This window comes from Buteo buteo, chromosome 9 (assembly GCF_964188355.1).
Source record: "Buteo buteo chromosome 9, bButBut1.hap1.1, whole genome shotgun sequence".
Classification (NCBI taxonomy): domain Eukaryota; kingdom Metazoa; phylum Chordata; class Aves; order Accipitriformes; family Accipitridae; genus Buteo; species Buteo buteo.
This window is the reverse complement of record NC_134179.1, coordinates 16,064,718-16,085,203: the sequence shown is the minus strand read 5'-3', so window position 1 is coordinate 16,085,203 and position 20,486 is coordinate 16,064,718. Positions and strand designations below refer to the sequence as shown.

The 20,486-nt window shown below is 40.9% G+C and overlaps 1 protein-coding gene across 2 annotated transcripts in view; it reads right to left on the bottom strand.

Annotated features, from left to right (window-relative positions):
• SPTLC3 (serine palmitoyltransferase long chain base subunit 3) overlaps positions 1–19,919 on the bottom strand; it is an 89,379-nt gene extending 69,460 nt beyond the window's left edge. The window contains exon 1 of one of the 2 annotated variants that reach the window (XM_075036779.1): positions 19,420–19,919. In XM_075036779.1, coding sequence (XP_074892880.1) covers positions 19,420–19,533 — 114 coding nt within the window. In that variant the 5' untranslated portion in view covers positions 19,534–19,919. The remainder of the gene's footprint in view (positions 1–19,419) is intronic. The other variant, XM_075036778.1, reaches the window with a different exon arrangement.
• Between the last annotated feature and the right edge of the window lie 567 nt (positions 19,920–20,486).

The following is a 20,486-nucleotide window of genomic DNA, read 5'->3' as shown; positions in this document are numbered from 1 at the left end:
AAATGCATTGCTGCTTCATTCTAACAGAATGACTATAAGCCAAAGCATGGGGGTAAAATCCAGTATCCTCTGTTATTTGTTAATGAACAAAACAGAATAGAAGTTGGGTTTTTTTAGAAAGAAAAACCCCTGAACAATGAAAGAGTATCCAAACTGGGTTTCTACCATAGACACATTGCCCTAAAAGGTAGGGTTGGCTAGATCTATCTCCTGTATGTCAAAATTGCTTGAGGACAGCCAAATAGTAAGATTGGGTCCTACACCATGCCTAGAGAACTTAAAATGCAACTGTCAGGTAGTGCAGTGGTAACTGAAGATATACAGGAAGGTATATAAAATAAAAATATAATTATGCTTAAGGTTCAGATTATCACTTAGGTCTTGACTGGACTGGAATGTCAAAACTTTAAAGTACCCTCACTCAGGTGCATCACACCATGTAGATTATCTGCATTAAAACAGACCATAACCTCTGGGGGAGTAAATTCATGCCAAGAATGGAAAATATTTGACATGGGCATTCCTGCGCTGCCAGGAGAAAGGATCACAGACCACAGAATTCTGAAATATTTTTATTTTCTGTGGGAGCCATTCCAAAAATCTGACTGCTGAGTTTGCAAAGCAGAGCTGAATTATTTTAAAATTCCATATATGTCCCTGTGTCTCTGTAGCGAACGAGAGCTAAGTGTTACCAACTTTTTCCTGTGTTACAAACCTCAGTAGAATAATGTGGAAGGCTTGCATTCCTACACAAAAACCTGCAATTCTATCCTCATTTCCTAAGATCCATCTCAGTCCCACACAGACCTCAAATCTGCTTCTGGTATCTTAAGATACATACTGTACAGGAGACCATATTTCCCCAGAAATACTACAGCTGTTTTGGATTTGGAAGGAAAATTGTAAAATTTAAGTATATTCTTGAAGAATGTATGACAAAATGGTTTAAAGCACTCTTACTAGCCGAGACAAACAGAACAAGGGTGTTGCAAACAGTTACAAAAAAGGTTATGCTAGAATTTTCCTAATGGGAGTACAGTAAAAAGCTGGCGCTAGCAGCCACAGCAAGTATTGCTGCTTCTGTTTTAACTTAACTTTCAGTCAACATTGAAGTATTTCATTTCAGAGTACTACATGTGAGTCAGTACACATGCTGGCTGTGAACTAATTCATGTTTCTGTGTCTGTCTGCTTGCCAGTCCTATTTCTTTGCTATTTGCAAAAAAAAGGAAGGAAAAATAAAGAAAAATCAATTCCCTTCCTTTGAGATTGCAACTGCTTGCAGATCTGCATCTTCCCCACCTTTTGCCATTCCTTCCCCTTGGTTCCTTGCCTTCATCCTGGCTGAGATCACCTGCCACAGACTCAGCCCATCCACCTTTCACCTCCTCTTGGCTTTCCCTCTCTAGCCTCCAGCTATGCCAGCACCCCCAGCAAGCTCGGCACTCCCTTGACCTAGTTCTCACAGTGCATTTTGCTCCCTCAGGCAGCTCCACCTCACTCCACCCAAGCACTACTACACTGCTGAATACAGTTTACTCCTACCTCACTCCACCCAAGCACTACTACACTGCTGAATGCAGCTTGCTCCTCGGGACAACCAAGCAAGCCAGACTCTCCAGTTCAACCACTGCTTTATCTCACTCCCCCATTTCCACACTGACTAGCCAATTGTCACTTGTGAGAGCACTCTTTGTCCCTTCTAATACAGATTTTTTTTCTTTGTCCCTTGACTAATACAGATTTTACTGACCATGACTTGAAAGTGAGAAGTTACAAAAGTTCAACTATGAATCCTTGTCCCTCGTATTGCCACTTGAATAATTAGAAATTGTGTCACGCAGGTATGTCTTATTCACAAGTACGCTTTTCTCATAACAGATGTGAAAGTGGGTCCTAAACCAAACTGTTTATTTATAATTGTAACCTGCCTAGCTTATGACATACAAGCTTTGTATCTAGCTGATGAGTAATCTGAATATGCAAAACTAATGAATATTGGATAAATTAGGTATTTAGGCAGCTCGAGAATTAATTTTCCTATTCCAAAAGTGACCAGTATCCATACATGAGAACCTATTTCTGGCAGCTTTGGGGACATCATTCCATTCCAATGTCTTGCATGTATGTGCAGTTTTGATATTTTTTTTCCAATTTAATTGTCTTTTCAAATTTTCAAAACACAAAATGTTTCAAAGTCCCGGCCATGTTCTTACCTACTCAATTGTTAAAACAGTGTTGTTTATGAGCTCTGCTAAACCTTACACGCTGAACAATGTGGGCTGAAAAAAACCCCCAAAATCACAAACTCCTGTTCAGTTTTGCAATGATCTGCCAGAACATGTGAATAGATAAAGAGCAGGTGTATCTGCTTGTTTTAACCATTGCTAAATGAGGCTAATAAAGAAACAAGACTCCAGCAGTTGTTTCAAGTTAAGAAATAAGTTCTTTGTCCAATAACATAGAAAGTAATACTGATTCATTTGCCTCTACCATGAGTTTCAAGAAATTGTGCCAGAAGATTTATCATCAGACTTGGTAACTCTGTTTTTCATCATGATCTCATAGTAAAAGCAGTTTCCTATTCCAAGAAGGTATAGTTGACAAATACAATTGCCTACACATGACCGATGCCCATCTCTCAATATGTCTGTTGAAATATTGCATTGCAAACCCTGTGTGAGTCCTGTGGAAAATGGCTGGGTTTTTTGGCCACACAGCTAAGTGGGCACGTAGCACAGCCAAGAACGCATCACACTGTGCAATAGTGACTACATGTAGCCTTGAAATGTTAGCCATAAGCCAGGAAGTTGTACAGGGATGGAAAAAAAGGAAGATAGGAATAAGCAGCAAACAGTGAAGTCTGCAAACAAATTATTGTCAGTCAACCGTGGTGATTACTTACTGAGAAGTCTCAGGGTGCAGAGGTATTTTAATTAGCTTCCTCAGTGAAGCATCACTCAAAACAACAAGAAAACTAAAGAACCCTCAACTGTCCTCTGCCAGTCTTTTAAACTACATTTTTGAGGCAGAAGCCTTTCTTGGATATCTGGTTAAAAGCTCTTTAACAGGCTTTCCACACTATTCAAGTTATTCTGTGGGTAGCCCTGAAAAACAAAATATTCTAATTATGATCACCTAAATCTCAAGGAAGTAGTCAAAGCTGCCTAAAGTGCCTAACCATCAGCCTTCAGCCCAAGCTTACAGAAATTACCTGTCACAGAATGAGAGGTTTGTATCTGTTCCATTTCTGTCTTTATGCTGACATCCTGAAACACAGCTCCCACTAGAATGCCGTTGCTGAATAGGTGAGATACTTGATTAACAGGAGGTGAACTGAAACCATGCAGCCTTTTTGAAATGGCTAAACACCAGCCAGATGACAATGGTGAGTCTGAATCTGCTCACCTTTGGATCAATGTCCTCTAAAGATGAAGAACTGATGCATGACTGAATTAGAATTGAACTGCTGCAAAACAGTAAGTATAACATTTAACTTGAACTCAAGTTTCCTCTGTAGATAGACTGGTAGAGGAGAAATTTTCCATGAGAAATGAGACTAAGATACACTTTTCTATCCAGACTTACTAGCTGCAACTAGAACAGGAGATAGGTCAACTGCTTCACACAATACTGATAACAAGTCACTGATATTTGAAAAAGTGGGAAGACTTTCATGAAAACTCCTGTGAATGAAAGTACACTTAATAGATACTGCTCCTATGTGTACCAAGTATTTTACAAGAAGAGGACAGAAAATAAAGTCTTTCTCTCAGAAAGTTTACAGACTAAATAAATTCCAGAGAAATGCAATTATAAGATATGCATCATGCAGAAATGAGTTAGAGCAGAAGTAAACAGAGCACTGTGAACTCTGGGAATAATAAATTCTGGGTTTCTACATGTGTTGCATGTTGACTGACTTTGGGGTCAAATAAAGCAACACACTGACAGAAACTTCCTTCCTATTTGGGACATAGACCAAATCTCCTTTCTACTGCAGATTCTCCAGGGTACTGGAGGAATGAGTTCACACTACAGCTTCTCTTTCTACAGTGAATGTGCAGAGCTTTTCTCCTGTGCCCAGTTGCCTACTTAAAGGAAAGAGTTGATGATACACCTTTGTCAAATCTGACTGAAGATGGCTGACTAGTTCACAAGTTGTTAAGGAGTTGACAGACAGATAGTATCACTAAATAAGTCTTGTTCCTATAGGAAACCAACCAACCAAGATTGTATAATGCTACCATGCTGAAAGAACAAACTATGGAGGTGATTCTTTTTTTCCCCTCATACAACACTCACCTTCCCTAACTACATGCATTTTTACACCTATAAAGTGTTCAGGAGGGAATAAAAATAAGCATGCCTACCTGATGTTTTAAGAACCTGCATAACTTGTCATTGAATGAAATTTTGTTTCCTGTAAAAGTTAACATCTTTAAAACAAAATCACAGGATTACAATGCTTTGTTTCTCATCAGGTATACTGACAGAGTCAAAAAAGCCAAAGTCTCTGATAATAACACTGACAAAATCCAATAATAACATGCTTCACTTCACTTACATAAACCCATGTAATTCTCAGCCCATGAGACAAATTTTCAAAAGGTCTTCAGTTATACTGAATCACAGATATAAAAACTACTAATAGTACCTTATCTCTGCAAATTTTAAAGTATTTTCCACATATTGATGGGCAAAGCTGATTTTTACCTTCTGATTTGCTTGATTTAATTATGCTGTGCTGAAAGCATAAAGAAGCTCATGCCAATGTTTTCAAAAGCATCAATTAATTGATACTTTGGGTTGGGGTTGAGATGGAAGCTGACAGAGCTCCATTTTTGATTTGTCATGCTTGGTAACACCGTCTTGTTCATTACTAGCAGAGAGTGTTGACTTTCACTCTTGCATAACCTCCAGAGATGCTCTCTAATGCAAAAGCCACAGTGATTTCTTTACCAAATCAAACAGGTGATGACAGGACTTCCTTTACATAGTAAGACAATAAAGAGAAGACATTTCTCTTGTCACAACAGAAATTTAGGAAGAGCCAAGAGGATAACAAAGTGCAGAGAAAAGCTTGTTGGAAATGGACAGGGGAACCTGTGTGCTTGGGAAGACATTATACATGGAGAGATATGGAAGGATCTTTATACATCACTTTATGCTGAAAACTGCTGCTGTAACAACAAGTCCTCTGCAAGGTTTCTACACTGAGCACCAATGCCCAAGGGCCAGGATTTTGGGGCCAGCCTGCTCAGCTATCCATCCTTAAAACAGACATATGAAAAAAGGACAGCCTCCTTGCAGCCCTTCTTGATCCTGTACATCTCTGGTTAAAGACAGTCATCTTTTGCTGGATTTTATTTCATTAGCTTTCACTGGTGAGCAAGAGATGTGAGGAGGCCAATTAATTCCTTTTCAGGGATGCAATAAATTACACCTCTCCTGGGACAAAAGGTTTAACCCGAAGTGAAACTGAATTTTATTCAGTTCCCAGAGCACGTCTCCTGTCTCCGAATGCAAACTTACTCATAATTATTTTGCCAAGTCTTATTAATGCACACAGTGTATCCGACATTTCACATACTGCACAACAACATACCAGTTCCATTAATATACATATGAAAATAAAGTTAGATTACAGACTTGATAAGCTTTCTATCCCCTGAAACCATGTGTAGATTTTAAGAACAAGCAATTACACTTATCATATATCAGCAGCATACTTGTCACAGAATGAAAAACAAAAATGTTAACTTTTTTCTTTAAAAGATGTAGATTTTAGTAAATGCTCATTTTTTGTTTTGGAATCTGTACTTGTTCCTGCTTGGTTATGGGTAAGAATTAGATTTTAGAAACAAAGGTTCTGAGTTCAACTTGAAGACACACTGTTAAGACATGTATTGAAAGCCAAAGATTACTAATAGACAAGTTCCACCCATGTGGGATTCTTCCTAGATTATTTGATAAAGTAATTTCATATTTCTGAACCTGGGATGAGACTGGACTATACACACACACAAAGCAGAATCTTCTTTGTAACACCCCTTATATATTCACCAACAGGTGCACCAACCCAATACTTAAAAGGCTTATAAAAATCTCACTATTGGTTCTTTTATAACCTAAAAGAAGTGAAAAAAAAACCCAGGGATGATGGTCCATAGGTGAAGGATGATTGTAATTAGAAGAGAGTAAAAGGGGTGGAGATTGCATGAAAACAGTTTGAACAGGGTTTGCTTCCTCTGTGATCAAAACAAAACAACAAAAAACCAAGAAGATTTCCTCCTACGGGATTAGCACACCCTGGTACCTGCTAGAAACTCTCAAACAATCTTGCCACCCACATATGCAAACAAAGCAGCTTGTTTATATAACAATGATGCAAGGAAAAAATTGCACAGGAAAACAATGCCTTATATAAAGAAGATACAACATAAAGAGACATGAAGACACATATTTTTGTGCCATAATAAAACGTTCACTTTGAGCTTGCCTGCTGTCAATAGATTGCTGGAAGTTCAAAAGCTCAAACTCATGAACTTACATGAATATGATCTTAAAAAGCTGGGAAAATATATTGAATTTTCAAATGCTTTCTTTGACCATGAAATGCCTTCAACAAAAGCTCATTAATTTTGAATTGTTTTGTTGTTTGGTGTTGGTGTTTGTGTAGCACCTGAAACTTTGAGGCTGATCAGCAGGTGGCCCAAGTAGGAGATATATTTGATCAGATCACAGGGCTGGGATTCTTTCAGGGAACAGCTTACAATGAGGTACAATGTGACAAGCATGGGTGGTCTTAAAATTATTTCTCAAGTTATATTCCCTGGCCTCCAAGGTTCCTGTCTAAATCGTTAGTCACTGACACATGGCTGCTAGGACTAGGTGAAAACATCTGTATCCTACCCTCTCCAGGCAGTGGCTTGGGTGATCTTTACAGACATCCCCTACAATAGTGTGCACAAATGCCTGATTACAGCTACCTTCACCTTCAGGAAGTGCAACCTGGGGACTACAGAAAGAGAAATGTTCCTTTCAGAAGACAATCACAAAGGTTTGTGGAGGCACAAGGAATGGACAGGAAATTGGAATACAGGGACGGACTGAGGCACTTTCTTACAGAATAGCCCCAAGAAACTCAAGAACATACAAATGGCTGCTGTGATTCCACGTGTAGGCTGACAGCTTTGCGACTGTGAGAAAATTAGCCAGATTGAAGTCTCAGATAGCTATATGTGAGTCACAGAAAGGGATATATGGCAGCTCTTCAGACCACATGAATCATTAGCAGCGACAGGGAAGCAGAAACTCAAATGGAAGTTACTGGAGGAAGCAGAGTGCAGCATGATGTCAGCTGAAGTGGCTACGAGTCTCAGGTCCTCACCACAGATTTGTCTTTCCTGTTGCTAAGTGAATAAATCCTCACTTCTTGGTAGGCTGAGGGGGAAAAGCAGATTTTTAGGCAGCGGGGGAAATGCCAGAGCACATAGCAAAGCCTGTATTTGGCCAAGCAAATGAAGGAAAGGATACAGCTGAGTAATTTCCAAAGACTGAGATGATCAGAACAGACAAGGCTTTGCTGTGTTACACTGGATGTTCTCCCAGAATTTCAAAATACTTCAGGAGGGAGAAAGTCGCCTGGCCCAAACAGGTTAAACATTACTTTGTGCTGAAGACATAGGTGCACATAGATGGTGTCTGTCCTGGGAAGTCAGCTCTTCACCTTGGAGTTTTATACTAAAGGTATTTTACTGAATGCTCTAGGTATCTGGCTGAAGCAATACATCCTAAAGTGCGAAACAGTCCAGCTCCTCTTCGGTTTGGCACACAATACTGCTGGTTCCTGCTGCCTGCTTTTCTCCTTAAATGACATTTTTCTTCCCAATTCAACATCCATCCCATAACAAAAACCCTCTCAGACAATAGTTTCACAAAACTTCTGGCTTGGTTGCTTTCTAAAAGTGTTTTCTGTGGAAAAATTAGCTTCCAGGAATGGCAGGAATTCTCTGGCTGAAGCCACTGGTCATTGTAAGGAAATTTAATTTCCTGTTTTGCTGGTTAATGCCACAGTCCTAGCCACAACAGAAGTTAATTTTCTTTAAAAAGAAATTAAAAAATAATAATCCATGAGAGAGTTCATATGTCTGTTGGCAGCAGAAACAGACCTGCATATCATGATAAATTAAGGTATCTTTATGGTTGTTTAGTACCCTATAAAACAGGATTTGAATCACTACTGCACACTTGCAACAGCAAGCTGTGAAAGGCAGCATGGTGTTAACCATTACTTTGGCGAAAATTCAGATTTTATAGAGACTGTGGGAAAATAAGGGAAGATTGGCAAGGAGGATTTTAAACACGCTCAAGTGACCTGCAGCTGAGGTGTAGAAAAACACATACACCATACTAATTATTGTTTAGCCTAGTGTGTTGGACAAGTAGAACATCTGTGTTTCAATAACATAGGCCTGTGATAGACTTGGAGGTACCCTATCGAACATGCTTGAGATTCCTGCCCTGCTGTGGGAAAGATCAAAGCACAGTGGTAAACTATGCCTGCGCGAATCCCTGAAATACAGGTGAAAACAGCAGGTTCAGTGATCGTCTAGCAGAACCAAGCTCCCCAGTGCCTGCATCCCTGCTTGTGTGCCTCTTCCTGGGTGCTGCTTTGGGGATCCCCTGGTTGGCGAGGTAACAAAAAAAAAATTTACTCTGCATTTCACCTGTGGTTTTGTGGTTGTTCCCGCATTCTGCCTGTGCTGGCTTAGCCATTTGGTGTAGTCAAGAGGATCCAGGAACAGCCATGCCATAGCCAGCAAAAAAGTTGGGGACTGAAGAGGCTACGATGGTGACTCCCTGTATTCCAGGATGGCCCAGTACTGAGTGGTGGACCCTCATGGCCACTTTCCTGGCTACATGGGCTCCGCCAGAAGCATGACCTGAAATAGATGGTGGGGTGGTTGTTACCCCCCAGACAGTTGAAACAGGTATGCATGGATTGCCATGAAAAGTGGGATTCGGATTCTTCTCGTAAGTTAATGGGGAGATTGGGATGGTTATTAGTTACTGGTCTTAGAGGTCTTGACTGTGAAGTTGTTGCATTACAGAGTATGAGAAAATTGGAAAAGGAAGTTGGCACTTTACAAGATGCAAAGACGATCACACAAGAAGTAATTATTACTGAAGCAAAGCAGCGCCATGGGCTGCAAGATACTGTAGAACAGTTGATAGCACATATTGCTAATAAATGGAGCAGGGGAGTGAGCGAGTGGTTGTGTGGTGCTTAGTTACAGGCCAGGGTTAAACCACGACAGTCCTTTTTGGTGCCTGACGTGGGCCATGAAGAGTTCAAGATAATGATAGATTTGATTAGAATGTGCTAGATGAAATTTATAGTTGTTATTGCTGTTTAGCTATTAATTGCCAGGCTTCTGTGCTTGCCATGGGCCTTGCTTGCCTTACTGTATGTTAGAGTCTAGTGCTCGTTAGTGGCTGCTTGTTGCTTTTGCTTCTTGCTGTACTGCTTATCATCTTACTCGGATGTACCTGGGAACATTTTGATAACAGCAATGGCTCATGCATTGATTATGGGATTCAATCCAGACAGGGTAGCATTAATGAGAAGTATCAAAATGCAGCTTTTGAGAGGAGCGCCCGCCTCACTACAACACTTGATTATACCAGCAGTCACAAATGCTATGGATAATGTAGGTGCCCTCACAAATACCTTGAGGGAAATTGGGGCTATAACTCTGGGACCACCTGTGTGGGTGGTTAATAAAGGAAAACTGGCAAAACCAAAAGGAGTTACATCACAGGTGATGAGGAAACAGTTGTGGAATGATCGTGTACAAGCCAGTGTCCCATGATCAGAAATAAATAGGATTACATCAGAAATATTTCGCCAACGGCAAAAGTTAGTGCCTATGCAAACCAGCCAACTGCCCCTGGCCCCACCACCAACTCTGTGCCCACCCTTCACCCCTGCCTGTCACCTCAAGGCAAGGCACTACCCGGCAAATACCAAAACAGCAGAAATGAAGGTTTGGCAGGTCCCTGAAAACTGCTGCCACTGTAGCCTCTTATCATGAGGGGGACTGACACCCTTATGTTACTTTAACTATAAAGTGGTGGTCTTGGGGGATTTTACATGTGTTAGCTCTGGTAGATACTGGAGCTGAGGTTACTCTATTACATAGTAATATTGATAATAAAGCAGCCACATCACAGATCTGTGACTGGTGGGAAATCTGACCCCTGCCCTCTGAGCTAAGGTTACCTTAATAATAGGAAATGCCACTCCATTTACAACAACAGTGTTAATGTTAACGGTGTTGCCTCAGTTAAAGAATATATCTTGGGTATTGATGTGTTGGCAGGACGAACAGTTGAAACTTTAAATAGTTGCTTCTGCTTTGGGACTTTGCAAAAGGGATTTACTATTCGATCTGTAATTGTCTTGTGTGGTGGATTCCCAAAGCTGGATCCTGTTGTGCTGCCTGTGCCTGCCAAAGTGGTAACTGTAAAACAATATCGTGTACGGGGCGGGGGGGGGGGGGGAGAAGGAGGAAATTACTCGAACCATTCAGACACTTCAGCTAGTGGAAATCATTAAGGAAACCATGACTGCTTTTAATAATCCTATTTGGCATCTTCAAAAATGGAGAATGACTGTAGATTATAGAGAATTGAATAAAGTCACCCCCCCCGCCGCCACTTGCAGTTATGGTACCAGACATGGTTACTCTTACAGAAAAAATCAGCAAAAATTTACAACCCTGGAAGGTGGTGATAGATCTTGCTAATGCTTTCTTTTTGATAGCCATTACGTATTTATTAAGTATGTGCACATAATTGTACTATTTGTATGCAGCTATATATAAGGTCATTATGTAGGCCATGGGGAAAGATAAAACAGGATCAGTGGGCCTTGAATACCTCCAGGTTGATTACATGGGTCCCCTGCCCCTGTTGAGGGGTGGCAATATATATTCACTGCTGTGGATACAGTGTCAGGACCGTTTTTTCCTAAACCCACCAAATATGGTAATCAACATAGCACAACTGAAGCATTAGAACAACTCATTCATCAATACAGACCTCTTCACTAAATACAAAGTAACCAAGGAACACACTTTACTGAACGTAATGTCCAAGATTAGGCTCAAGAGCTAGGGACAGATTGGATATTCCACGTTGCCTACCATCCCCAAGCTAATTGATTGAAAGAATGAATGGGATGTTGAAAGAACAATTAAACAAGCTAACCAGTACTAAAACTTTACAACACTGGAGTTCGCAACTTCCTAAAGCAGTCTTTTTGTTAAATAGGCAAAATATTCATAATCAAACACCCTATGATCATATTACAACACCTCCAGTACAAAACATGGTGAGGATTGAAATTCTTCCAGATGGTATCTCTCTCAAAATATTAACTACAGGGGAAATGGAATCATTTACACCAATGGATTGCATGGTGGGACTGTGACCTATTAGTCTAGATGTGAAGATTCATATAATAACCCCTGAGAATGCCATATGGTTCTGTACCCCAACTTCTCTTATTTTACATCCTCTATTGATATCAGATTCTTGAGTTCTTGTATTTCAGGTATCTTTGACAAATGCCTGTGCCTTTTCTAGTGGAGATAGCATTGGAACAGTGTTATTGGTGTTGCAAACCTAACATTGAATTGAAGTTCAATCTGAAAAAATGCAAGCGCATAACTCTTCAATCTGTGTTGGCAATTACCCCACAACAGGTTATCAAACCCGGAGTGATATTAGCTGAAGGAGCTGGAGCAACAGCATATGTATTACTACAAATAGATGACACTCCTGTTTTCTTCCCTTATCAAAGGCTGGCTTGTTACGTTTTGTAGTCTCGTACTACAGGCACATGCCCTGGACACATTTCTGAGATCAACATGTAACTACTTGGATCTGTTTGGCTTGTACTGTAACTAACTCATCTGCCCTTTGTATTGAAAGAGGATTAATGGCTGCAGATCTTTTGACAATGTGTTCAATTGGCATGCCAACCCCAGTAGCTGTATTACAGTATTATGCTATGCCAAGTGCTTTTGATATTAATGTTCCTCATTGTTATTTTTTCCAAGTAGGTAACAGCTATACGCCAAAGAACATTATACAATCAATTGGTGGTGGACTATCTCCTTCTTTGACACCATAAACACTACTCTGATTTTGAAAGCATATGTTGCTTCAACATAACTCGTGAATCAGCCAGCATAGAAGACACCATTCAACGTCTCCAGGACTTAATGCATCAAATAAAACAATCTACTGGTGGTGCCTGGCTGGCTGAGTGGTTTAATCCTCTGACAGGATGAGTGGAACACCTGATTCAAAGCATTATTGTAGAAATAAGTTTATTCCTTTTTCTATATGCCTCTGTAAACTACCCTGCCCTACACCCCACAAGCCCAAATGGACACCTCCAGCTTTGCCAGCCCCAGTGAAAGTGGTCCCTTGAGTGAGGGGGTGGAGTGTGGTAAAATAACGGAAGATTGGCAAGGAGGATTATAAACATGCTCAAGTGACCTGCAGCTGAGGCGTAGAAAAAACACATACACCATACTAATTATTGTTTAGCCTAGTGTGTTGGACAAGTAGAACATCTGTGTTTCAATAACATAGGCCTGTGATAGACTTGGAGGTACCCTATCGAACATGCTTGAGATTCCTGCCCTGCTGTGGGAAAGATCAAAGCACAGTGGTAAACTACGCCTGCGCGAATCCCTGAAATACAGGTGAAAACAGCAGGTTCAGTGATCGTCTAGCAGAACCAAGCTCCCCGGTGCCTGCATCCCTGCTTGTGTGCCTCTTCCTGGGTGCTGCTTTGGGGATCCCCTGGTTGGTGAGGTAACAAAAAAAAATTTACTCTGCATTTCACCTGTGGTTTTGTGGTTATTCCTGCACCCTGCTTGTGCCAGCTCACACGGAGACCCAGACAGTCCCTAAACAGCCATTATCTTATCATTCTGCCCATTATATTAATGAAATTGCTTCTGCAATGGAAGGCAGCCACCTACATCCCTCACTGACATAGCAGGTAGAAAATGTGTATTACCTTACTTGTGTCTGAAAGCTACACTGCCACTTACAGCTTGCAAAGGTGATTAATTCTCATGCTGAAGGGACATAAGTAGACTGGCAATGGGACTAGCCACTTCATGGCCTTCTTTTACTAATTACCTCTACTGAGCTACAATAAGCTGCTTGCCAGGTAATTACCCACAGAAGCCCTACTGGGTTTCTGCATCAATTCTGTCCATTTTTAGATTGCTGCAGCTGACTCCCACCAGAGAAATGCTGCCTCCTTACACTAAAGGGTCACAGACTCACTTAGACCAGCTGAGGGCCCACCCAGTCTCTGATTCATCCTTGTGTTCAAAGGCAGGTCAACACCAAATTCCCAGCAGGGTGCTCAAGGTTTTGCCTGGATGGGTCCTGAAAGTCTCCATGATGGAGGCTCCAGAGAGACATGTCCCAGTGCTGTTATCTGCATCTTGATTTTTTTTTTTTCCCCCATATATGAAACCTCTCTAGCCTCCAGGCAAAGCATAAACCATTAACCACCACCCTTTGAGCCCAATGATCCAGCCAGTTATTAACCCATACAGCAGTCTACCTGTTGAGGCTGTAATGTCCCAAGTAGCATATGAGGACAGTATTGCTAAAGTCAAGGTAGATGACATTCGTCACTCTCCCCTCATTCACAAATCTAGTCACTTCATCATAGAAGACAATCAGTCATAATTTATCTTTGGTACATCCGTGGTTGCTATTCCCAATCACCTTCTTCTCTATGCTCCCAGAAACAACCTTTGCTAGAAATGATCTGTCTTTTGAAGACAGGTGGAACATTTGCCTTTCTTAAGTTATCAGGGAACTCCTTTGATATCCATGACCTTTCAAAGATCATAGTGTGTGATACCACTATGACATCAGCTAGCACACTTGGATGCTTCCCTTCTGGTCCTGTGCACTTGTATGGGTTGAGATTTCTCAAGAGATCCATGACTCAGTCTGCTCCCACTACTGGTAATTTGATGACACAGAGGCTTGGAAGACTTTGTTGGTGAAAACTGAGGCAAATAAAGCATGGAGTACTTCAGCCTCACCTGCGTCTGCAGTCACTAAGTCAACCACCCCATGCAGCAATGGGCCACATTTTCCATGTTTATTCATTTACTACTAATAGCAGTGAAAGGTCTTCTTGCTTCCCTTGATATCCCTTGCAACTGTTGACTCCAGGTGAGCTTTGGCTTTCCTAACACCATGCCTACATGCCACTGCAATGTTTCAAAATTCCTCTTTCATAGCCCATTCCTGTTTCTACTCTCGTATACCACTTTTTTTACACTGGAGCTCCATCATGGGTTATCTGGTTAGCTAAGCCAGTGTCCTGATACATTTACTTGCTTTCAAGAGTACAATGATGAGCTCTTCTTGTGCTGAGAGGAGGTTGTCCTTAAACACCTGACATACTAGGTCTTTCAAGCCAAAGCAAATCAATGCATGCTTTTTTTGTTAGGGATTAAACTTCCAGGTGTTAACAGGGTAGTGACTCCAGCCCTACTGGAAACTTACTTATTGTCCAATGTGAAAAATCTCTAGCCTTGCATGTAAAGACACATGCAACACACTCAAAGCATTGCTAAAAGAGTTGTTGCCTGTTACCTGTATCTACACACTGGTCACATCTCAGTTTGTGGAAAGACGTCTTCAACATTTCCTGCTTCCAATGCATTGAGCTCATCACATAGCAAGGTAGATGACAGCAACAAGGGTGTGGGTCTGAGACCTGTGATTATTAGCTGAGAGTGCTGGTGCAAAGCAACACATTTCTGGGGCTCGAAACCAAGGAGAAGAGAAGGCAGGAACTGAGGATGAGGAGGTCATATCTGTGGTGCAGCTGAAGCAACAGGTGTAGTGGTTGGTAGAGAAGTCTGAAAACCAATTCTCAATATCTTCCTGTTGTCACTACAGCTATGAAACCCAGAGGGCTTATGGGGATTGCACTTTCTACTAATACATGCACAATGGAACAGGCCCAAAAGGCTTAGGTGCTGCAGGTGAAAAAAAATTGGGGCCAGCAAAGTCACCTTTTAGTTTGTTTTTACACAAAGCAACACTAAAAAATGAAGATATTTCAGAAAAAAAATTATTCTGGTGGTAGATCATTATGGTTGCATAGCTGAGGCTGCAAACATTTGGAAAGGCTGTAGTCTGACCAACCTTAACCCTCCCTCCTTTCTCTTCTCTTATTAATAAGCCTTATCGCATGACTCTAATTGTAGGAATTAGCTTTTTTTTTTTCCTGCAGCACTCATTAACATTTATATTGAGTTTGCATCCAAAATGTCCCAGTTACACTAACTGCTGCAAAAGCACATGAAGTAAGTGCTATGTATATATGTGAGAGGACAGAGCACAAAGAAATTACAGGGGGCATTTACAACATACAAGAAAATGATTCCTGTGAGAACAGTTGCATGGCATATACCTTTCATGACTCTATTTTTAAACAATCAATGTTTTCTTTAAGATCTTCATTGGGAAGTAAGTGACATTGTAGTGCAGAGGGGAGAGGAAGAAAAGCAGGGGAGCCAAAAGCATGGAAGGGACTGAGACTAGATGCTGGAGTATTGAATCAATAGCAGAGAAGAACAGTTAGGAGGAGGTCCAGATGTCACAGGACAGAGGGTAAATATAGTCATCTTCCAAATTTTAGAGCCCCCAAATGCTGGAGGCTATCACATTTTCAGGCTATCAAATACGTGGGGCAGATATTATTGGGTTTGATCTCATCCCAGGCTCTTTTTTGCTTTCAGAAAGGAGCTTGAAAGCCCTGGAAAAGGCTGTAGTCTTGTTCACTGCAAGTTTCTTGCAAGCTACTGCCATTTTCAGTGCAGAACAGAAAAAAATGAATTTGCAAATAGCTTCATACCATATTGGAAGCTCTCTCAGGCACCCAAGGGAATGATCTATCAAAGAAGTAGAATTGTTGCATGTGTACTGTAGGAAAAAAATGTTTCCACCGGACAAACATATTTATTGTTTTAAAAATCCAATGTCCCCTACAATTGACACCCAATCGACAACAATATAACAGCAGAAGAAAGCATCACTAGGAAAATACCTTTCCCTGGCTACTACAGCTACATAAGTTGGCTATTGAATTGTGCTTTGGATAAAGACAAGTCCAGGTACAGGTTCTGGAAGAACACAAAGCACAAAACACAAAGCCTGTGTTACAAGCACTAATGAAGTGGAAGACGTGGCCCATGACCCACCTCCCAGAGCTTAGGTCTTACTGTGGCCCAACTTCCAATGAAGCAAAGATGCAGCATGGTTGTGGGGTTGTGGTTAGGCCTGGTGTCCATTACAGCATGGGAGTCTGTGCTATCAGCTAGAATTGAGTGAGTCAGACTTAAAATAATCACAGAATCTATTCAAACAAGCAGTCCCATGCCAAAGTGGTATATCTCTTCCCCAAAAGCAACAGCTTCTCTTCTGGTAGGATGTTTCAATGCTTCTTTATCACTCAGCTACCTCCTTTCTTATCCTTGCTATGCCACAGATTGCTAGGAGCAAAGAAAGCCTCCCTACTCCCCCACATTTGATCATCCCTAATTACCTTCCCCAACTCATTAAACAAAATCCTTTCTTTGGAATCCTGGGGGTTTTACTGTATCAGAATTGCTTCTCTATTTCTGTCATGCACACACAGACACACAAAATGTTCTTACATCATTAAGATGCAAAACACATTGTTACTGAACCAGTGTTTTCAAAAGCAGTGTTTCCAAAGCCAGCATTTCCTGAAGCCAGTGCTTCCTGTGGGCTCCCTAGACAAAAAAGGTTTATGGAGCTGATTTCTGCAAAGCCTGATGTTCCAGTCAGTCAATTGTGTGCAACTATTGCTACATATTCCTGGCTTAGAAGCCTTCATTGTGTCATGCCCTCACTGCAGCCTCTGTACCACCAGTTGCCTCTCTCAAACCAGAACACGTCTCCCTCCTCCCCTCCACGCAAAGTAACACAGCTGTAACTAACCCCAGGAGTTTCAGAACTGCCACAAGTCTCAAGTGCTAGAACGAGCATCATCAGTCACGTTCCCTGAATATCATAGCACTATATTTCCCCTCCTATGTAAGGTGTTTAATGGTGAATTAATTTACTGAATGGGCAGTAAAGTACATATACATGTGTGGGGGTGTGTGTCAGAGTGTTAGGGGAAATCAGGGCAAGGTGGAGAAAGAGCAAAAGAGGAGGAAAGAAGGACTATGACTGGAATCATGACAAACTTGGGTCTGGTTCCTGCACAGGCTTCCTTGTGCATCCAGTTGCCATACTCCCTGATCCTCAGATCCCAGTTGTAAATGGGAAGCACACTTTGTGTGCAGATATAAACACACTGGAAGACTGTGTGAAGTTGCACACCTACAGCAGTAAGCCATGTAAACAGATCAGGTAGGAAGGAACAGTATCTGTTCCTGTAAAATAGGATAAAGCATAAGTACCAAACAGGGTGAGGCAGCTGGGGTGGGGAAACAGACCAGACAGGAATGGGGAGATTCCTACCAGGAATGAGATTCCTGGTTCATACAGAACTCTTGTCTGTTATTGTTTCCTTCTTTCCCATTCTGTGTTTGAAGCAGGAAGAGAGGGGAAATGGTATGTATCTTGGAACACAGTGCTAGACCCAGACTTACCAAATCTGCCTTTGGTAAGTCTCCTGAACTTTCTAATGCTTCACTTCCTCACCACTTCCTCACCCATGGATGGTATTTACCAGTGGTTCAGTGCTTCTTTCACGTGTCACATGGCAGGGCAAAACCCCTTCTCCTCCAACCCTACGGTGCTTGTAAACTTCACTAATCTAGCAGGTACATCTACTAACATTTCCTTCATTTCTTTGCCACCCCTTTCAGGCTAATCTTTGTTTCCTTTTTGCTCACCCTCAGTAATATTCTACTTTACTTCTCCAGACATGTCTTTCCTATTAAGAAGGAAATCCTAATTAATCCCCTCCTGGGAGCCGACTGCTTTCAAAACAGCTTATTTGCAGCAGGTTAACAATAACTGAACGGCAAGGCTTAGTCCTCGAAATTTGCCACTCAAGCTGAAAGCAAGGATTTCAGACATCACTGGGGCAAATAGCTAATATATAAAATGATGAGGGGATATATGTGATATATAAAAGGATGCTAGATTAGGTTTCTGGAAGCAAATCACAAAAAGGACTTTTTCAATCACTGCACAAGCTTTTTTGCTTTCCTCATCCTACACAAGCCAATGATTAGGAAACACCCATACCAAGGGAGACACCTAAAGCCAGACAATCATTAGGCATGACACTGGGCGTGCCTTCATTAGAGTCCTAGGTGCGTGAGAGCCCCATTTAGAGAAAGATATGATAGCAGTTTATTTGTAAAACAGCAGAACCCAGAACCCTCACCACAGTCGTCGTCTAAAGCTTTCAACAGGAATGGTCAGGTGAGCTCTCAGGCTCCAAAAGCAACCTTCTCCATCCCCTTCTCACCATCACACCACATTGTAAAGCCAGCCTTTTTCTAGTCACTACATGACTTTCTACTAATGATCACACCAAGATCCAGAGTTAGGACACTTCAAGACAGATAGTATGTTCCCAGTCAGAGCAGGTATCACAGACAGGCAACATTTAAGATTTGGGCTCTTTTGGCAAAAGCATACCTTTGGTTTGTGGTTCATTCTTTAGGATGCTACATGCTAACTGTTCCACAAAATGTTCACATAAATGGGAAGTGCCAGTTTCAAAGAGAACAGCTTGAGAAAATAGTAAGTAAACTGACTTGGATTTTAAGCAGTACAAGGCTGGAGAGCAGGCATCAGTAAAGTGCAGGCATCAGTTAAACCAACCTTGCAGTAATGTAAACATCAACTAAAGACAGCTTCCCCTGCCTACATTTTTTTGGTTATACTTGTACAGTAATAAATCACACTTTAAAAACCACTCCACACACACTTTAAGTTGATAAATCAGCTTTCCACTAGTGATTAATACATCACAAAGTCAACTCTACCATTGGTTAAGCTTTAGAAGGAAACTACTACATTTCAGTGTGCATGTTTGTTGTGTTTGATATGAACTAGAGGCTAGTTAGTCCCTGGCACCAACAGTACATTGCATGAACATTCACAACTCTCACTGCAGTTTAAGATGATAGAAAAAAAGCAGCTTCAGGTCCCAAGATTATAAAACTTAACACACAAGCCTAATCCATACAACCTGTTCAATGGAGACTAAGGCTGCTGTAAAACTAGCTTAAGTAATATTGCAACTACCTATTTGTTTTCAATATTGAGGCAATTAGGGGAAACAATTAAACCTTACCTTCATTCCTTTAGTAATTCCATTTTTCTTATAGATTCCACTTTTTAAGAGGTTGTTTTGTTTCTGATGATGATGATGTAGATGTCCATTGCAGACAGCACTGGGATTAGCCATCTGTTTAAATTAGTCAGATTCTCAGTTCTTAAGGGTGTCTCAGGTCTTTCTACTGTAAGAAAGACAGTGGGACAAGCAGATAAAGTTCTTGGTTAAGGCCTGAAAGGTATCCAACTGGTCTGTCAGGATTTTCCGGGATGAGAGGAGGAACTATCTTTTGCAATATCTTAGAAACTTAAAACTGTTTCTTTTATACACCTTCAACCCCAGCAAGCTAGAACGCAAAATACATAGCAGGAGGTGTGCTCTTAAAATCTCTGAAAAATACTGCTCATTGCTGGCTATTGTATGACCACGGCTTCTATGAGTCAACAAAACTGCCGCAGCTATCAAGAAGTGGGTGGATTCAGAGGCGGAGACACTTAAAGATATATTACCTCTTAAATATCTCCCAGTGAGGAACATTACATTTTTTTCTCCTGATTACACTCAACGTAGAGCTACGTTACTCCATTTACAGTAATAAAATGTTTTGAAAATTTAAACAGAGTAATCTTTAAAACTACATGGTTTATCTTGCTAAGAGTACATTGGCTGGGAAAAGTAGTATTTTGCTGACTAGAACAGAACAACTTTTTTTTCTTATTTTTTTTTTTTTTTCTCTTCTTATATAGGTATCATGATAAACACAACATTAACCCTGCAAGGAAATGGAAAGCATTTTAGTATTAAAATGCAATTTCATCTAGAGCTAGACACAATACATTTGGCCCTATCCTACAGATGCATGCACAAGTATTACTAGAGTCAGCTGTCCTTCAAACTCGGTTTGGCCAGTAATGGGAGAAATGGTATGCTATTATAATTAACAAGAAATGGACTTTTATAAAGTTGATTAATTTAGTTTTAAAACAAGTCAGGCTTTAATCACATGTGAAACTACTAAGGAGGACTAACATACATCCTTGCTTTTAAGACAAGAGTTTATTGATTGTGGAGATACTCACATACAT